The sequence below is a fragment of the Gadus morhua genome, chromosome 2, assembly GCF_902167405.1.
Source record: "Gadus morhua chromosome 2, gadMor3.0, whole genome shotgun sequence".
Lineage (NCBI taxonomy): Eukaryota > Metazoa > Chordata > Actinopteri > Gadiformes > Gadidae > Gadus > Gadus morhua.
In genome coordinates, this window is record NC_044049.1 from 12,947,500 (window position 1) to 12,953,017 (window position 5,518).

At 42.4% G+C, this 5,518-nt stretch overlaps 1 protein-coding gene across 2 annotated transcripts in view; it reads right to left on the minus strand.

The window, feature by feature from the left end:
* Window positions 1-2,605: 2,605 nt before the first annotated feature.
* LOC115556820 (neurogenic differentiation factor 2) overlaps window positions 2,606-5,518 on the minus strand; it is a 4,581-nt gene continuing 1,668 nt past the window's right edge. For both annotated transcript variants that reach the window (XM_030374192.1, XM_030374200.1), the window contains exon 2: window positions 2,606-4,697. In XM_030374192.1, the coding sequence (XP_030230052.1) occupies window positions 3,573-4,682 (1,110 nt within the window). In that variant the 5' untranslated portion in view covers window positions 4,683-4,697 and the 3' untranslated portion in view covers window positions 2,606-3,572. The remainder of the gene's footprint in view (window positions 4,698-5,518) is intronic.

Consider the following 5,518-nt stretch of genomic DNA (forward strand, 5'->3'; position numbering starts at 1 on the left):
TAAATGTAGGCCTATATGTTTCACAGTGACAATTTTGTAAAACATTTACATGAAACCCTTTTAAATGAACCAATGAACATACAGGTGAAAACGTAATGTATTTGACAGACACACACATTTGGTGTGTGTGTGTGTGTGTGTGTGTGTGTGTGTGTGTGTGTGTGTGTGTGTGTGTGTGTGTGTGTGTGTGTGTGTGTGTGTGTGTGTGTGTGTGTGTGTGTGTGTCTGTGTGTGGCGAAGGGTATAACTTATAAAGAACGTTCTCGTTTTAATCGTGCTGGATAATGAACAGATGCCACAAAATTAGGAAAGAAACATACACTCCTCCCAGCAGTGCCACTCTGGCCTGGTGAACTGGCACGCGGCATCGGCAAGGCGCACGGGTGTCCTCTCTAGAGCGCGTGGTGGTGCTGGGGAACATTAAGGAACTTGGCACGCAATTCTCTGCCATGGCTGCCAACTTCCGCCTCTGGAAAGCGAGCACATCTCTCTCCGGACGGGAGAATATTTTGATAGATGTCCTCTCCCATTGGCGCGTTCGTTCTTGCTATTCCAATATTGCTTGCAAAACTTTTTTTATTTTCTGATTAGACCACACATTATTTAGAAAACACATACTCGCCAAAACCATAATAAAGCAAATTATATAGGCCTATAGTTGTGAAAGGAATTGACTAATAAAGGCATATCCTCCTCTGTCATTCGTTTATTAAATGTATTTATCATTAGGCTAATTGTTTTTATATATTTTATATGAACATGATAATCAATGGCTTTAGCCTTTAGACGCGACCCAAATTCAAACAGATGGAGGGGCGATTGAAAATATATTTTTACTTTGCAATTGCGATAGGAATTTCGACTAAATTGTTATTGGTCTGCATTAGGCCATTAATATATGATTTATTCCAGTAATAATGTCGAGTTATTTCTCCTTAGGCTCCATTTGTGCTTGGTCTAGGCTTATTGTGTAAACAAAATTGAATAAGGGTCTACATTTGTTATCTATTTTACTAGAATTTATATTGCTCACTGTATTCTCGCCAATCCCCTGAGCGCCGGGTGTCCTTACTGTAGCTAATGGCGCCCTGGACATTTTGCGGAACATATGGGTCCCGGGGCACTTCTCCAAATCCAGCCGGGGTGGCAACGGCTCATCCGGGCACAAGGGAGGCGTGAGGGCAACGGCTGCCCCTTCCATTGTGTGTGCCCAAAATGCATGATGCCCTATGTGTGATGTGTGTGTGTGTGTGTGTGTGTGTGTGTGTGTGTGTGTGTGTGTGTGTGTGTGTGTGTGTGTGTGTGTGTGTGTGTGTGTGTGTGTGTGTGTGTGTGTGTGTGTGTGTGTGTGTGTGTGTGTGTGTGTGTGTGTGTGTGTGTGTGTTTATGTGAGTTTGTAGGCAAACGTAAGCTTTTCTCTGTTTAAGATGACCGGTATTCTACAAGTCCCTGTGAAAGTCAGGGAGTATTAAATCCATTATTTTGTGTAACACATGCAAAAAACAACATGAATAGTCTCGAGCATTATTTGACTTTCATAGGTAATTGCCAAACGAGGTTAGTTGAAAATCATCAAGGAAAAACCAACATTTTAAATAATTTAGGCTAGCCTACATTTTACAATGTGGAAACGTTTTAGCCTAAATACGCCGTAAACATTGCTATTTCTTTGAAAATCCTGTTGGCTTTGAGTTACGCAAAGATTATGCAAATTTTTAAATGCATTGGTTAGTAAAATAAATGATTGAAAATATATTAATGTCAAGGCCTTAGGTCTGTCTCTCATTTGACCAGGATGATGAGGTTTGATCCACATTAGCAAAAGGTTGTATTATTAATGAAATGACAAAGTCAGTCAAAATAGTAAAAATCCATGATAACCAAGACCCTAATCTCACTTTTACATATAGCAGCCTATAGGTCAACTTTTATTTCTGGGTTTAGGCCAGCATAAACATGCTTATGATGCGTAGGCTTACCACTTGCATAAGTATGCATCCATGTGAATGATTAGGTTGGATTATCAACTCTCAAATTTAATTGGGGCCTCGATTTCAGTCAATTACAGGCCTGTAGTGTCTTAGATTTCTAACTTCGTGGTAAATGTAGCCATATAGACATGCCTGCCTGCCGTACTATTTGATGCACACATACATTCAAAATGTGCATTTATGACAAAATTATAATACTGTTCTGTTTTGAACTAATTAAATCAAAAATATGAAATACTAAATCCTATTAATATCATATTGACTGACATATTTTATTTTTTTTTTTACCAAGATACTCTAAAACATCGATAAATAGAGCTATGCAAAACCGAATAAAAAAAAAAAAGGTGTGTTTGTGAGACACACTACTAGTGGATTTACTTCTTTGGAATATAATCTTTGTGTTCAGGAGATTGTTCTATGCATTGCACTGTTATATGTTCTGCTAGCAAACAGTTTACCGAAAGCTTTAAAAAGAGTCATGTTAACTATTAACATAATAATTAATGTCAAAAATAATGCTATAGCTTTAACAAGCATAAGATAACCTATAACATCTCTAACAATTTAATATTGAGCCAACGTGACTAATAAATCTACAAATAAATGTCCTCAAATAGATTTATCATCGTTTATTTTAACACACATTGCATACAAATTATAACTTTTTCATGAGGGAAAGAAAACCATTAACACATGGATCCCCCTTTCCCAGGACCAGCAACATTATTAATAATTTAACACAATAAATACATGTATAAATAATAATAATAATAGTACAATTTAAAATATGAAATTGTTACACATTTCCCCAATAAAACGATGGTGAAAATAAAGAATAGTGCTAAAACGTTATAAATCATCGTAAAGGAATTTTCATTCTTTCTTTTTCTTGTGTGTAATATTCAAAACGTGTTTGGCTATAGGCCCACATTTCTCAATTTCGTTTGCTCTTTTTATATGTACACGTGTGTCTGTGTGTGTGTGTGTGTGTGTGTGTGTGTGTGTGTGTGTGTGTGTGTGTGTGTGTGTGTGTGTGTGTGTGTGTGTGTGTGTGTGTGTGTGTGTGTGCGCGCGCGCGTGTGTGTTTGTGTGCGTGCGTGCGTTTGCCCTGTACAATTGTGTGTGCCCAGATAAGGTGAAAGATAGGCCTCAAAATGACCGTTTTTAGGGGATTGTTACCTCGCGGTAGTCTTTGCAATTCTTTATCAAACTTGCATAGATGTTAAACGATTGCTTTCCTTAAAAATGCTGATTCTTCTTTCATTAAAAACTCAACATGACATTGACCACCATAGTTTAGCATTTACATCGCGAGTCAAACAGGGTCGTACAAATTCCTGTGTTTCTTTGAAGTTGTATATAGAAGGGTTATATGGTGGTGAATCAAAAATAAATCATGACAAATCGCAAACCAAAGATGTACAAAAAATAAGAATCGGGTGTGCGACCACCATAACTCTCCGTTCGTAAGCTTGAAAGTTGCATGGATGGGCGTGACAAGTGAAACTTTATTAGAATGTGCTAGATCGTTGATTGTAAGAGGCGCGTGTTCAATTCTTATGCTCCTCATTACTACTATTAGTTGTGAAAAAACGCGTTCAGTTCATCATAGGCGGGGGGCCTTTCGTGATGCGGATGCACGTCGTGATAAGGCAGCACGTTTTCGTTGTGAATGCCGCTCCGCATTCCGGACGATCCGAACACCAGGTTATGGGCGGGGGTTTGTCTGGAGCCGGCCAGGCCGGACGAGTAATGCATAGAGTAGTGGTATCCCTTCTCGTGTTCAGGCGACGGTGGGCTCTGGTGCTTGAGGGAAAAGTTGCCGTTAATGCAAACCGGCGGGCTAAGAGGACCCTCGTACTCCGGACTGTTGTACTCGGGGGACCCGCTCCCGCCGTACAGGGAGTCGTAGGCCGAGCAGTATCCATGTGTCCTCAGCGGAAGGGAGTTCGACCCCGACTGACAGTGCGGACTGGCCAGGCGAGCGCACGGGTACGGATACGAGTGCACGGAGAACGAACTGGACGCGTATCTGCCCGACTCCTGACACGGCTCTGTTAAGAAGTTGCGGGAGTTCAGCTGCAGGCAGCCGGCCACCAAGTTCGTAGTGGGCTGGGACAGTCCTTTACACAGCGTCTGGACGTAGGACACGAGGTCGGGCCTTTTCCCAGAGCGCAGTATCTCAGACAGAGCCCATATGTAGTTCTTAGCCAGCCGGAGAGTCTCGATTTTGGAGAGTTTCTGTGTTTTGGAATAACACGGCACTACTTTCCGCAGGCTGTCGAGCGCCGAGTTCAGGTCGTGCATGCGCGTCCTCTCCCGCGCGTTCGCCTTCTGGCGGCGCACCTTGGAGCGCTGGGCGCGCGCCGGGGTCATTTTACGCTTCTTGGGCCCCCGTTTCTTCGGCCTGCCATCCTCTGCGTCTCCCTCGCCAGCACCCTCATCATCCTCATCCTCCTCGTCCTCACCTAGGTCGTCGTCATCGTCGTCCTCCCCGAGGTTTTCGGAGTGAGCGCCGCTGCCCCTAAGCTCGGGGTCGTCCGTGTCGTCATCACCCAGTCGGCAGCGTTCGTGGTCCAGGTCGTCGTCTTTCATCTTGGAGTCCTCGCTCTCGCTGTCCTCCGCCCAGCCGGAGTACTTGTGAACGTCCGACTGCAGCGATGGGTCACTGAAAAGCCTCGTCAACATCGTGGCTCTGTGGCTCTGGGTGAAGAGGAGAAATGACTGCGTTATTTTAGGCCGGAGATAAAGCTTATTCTATTTGGTTACACGGTTTAGGACAAAGGCTATAGGCCTAAGGATGATCAGAATGTCTTCTGTTTTGGCAGTTGGATAGTTAAGGAGTGTAAGTTGTATATACAATATCATCTATAAAACAGTGGTTTTATTATAACGGAGAACGTTGCGTTAGTTCGGTCTCAAGTTGAAAGCCAGACGGTTCCCTCATTTAATTCCCCGCTGTTCTCCGTGTGCCCTCTTGCGTCCTCGCGCAGCGGATCCCGGCAGCAGAGGGCACATTACAGATCCCATGGGGGTGGGGGGGGGGGGACTTTCACCGCTCGTGACGTCCATACACTTCTGGCAACATTCCAACACAATTCAATCAAAGCTACAGTGCGGTATACGCAGACTTTTGGTTTTGGTTCATGGAGGTTGGATTAAATGAGCGACCATATTCGGAATACATGTCATTTTACCATATCAAAATGAAAGAAGAAGTCTTAAAAATGTACAGCTTAAACAAAGCTTAAATGGACCCAACTATTTTTTGTTAACCCTCCTGCATGCTTAGCCAATAGGACCTATAGGTCATTAAGAAATCTAATGATAATAATTACCCCATAATATTATATGTATGATTATTATGATTATGATTATTATGCATAACTATGACTATTATTCTTGATTATTATGCTAATGATCATGATAATTATTATATTTCAGTAGGCCTATTTAAGTCCAAACAACTAATTCTTGCAGTGTGCATGAAAAGCCGATATTTAAAAACGAACGAAATCAAACTA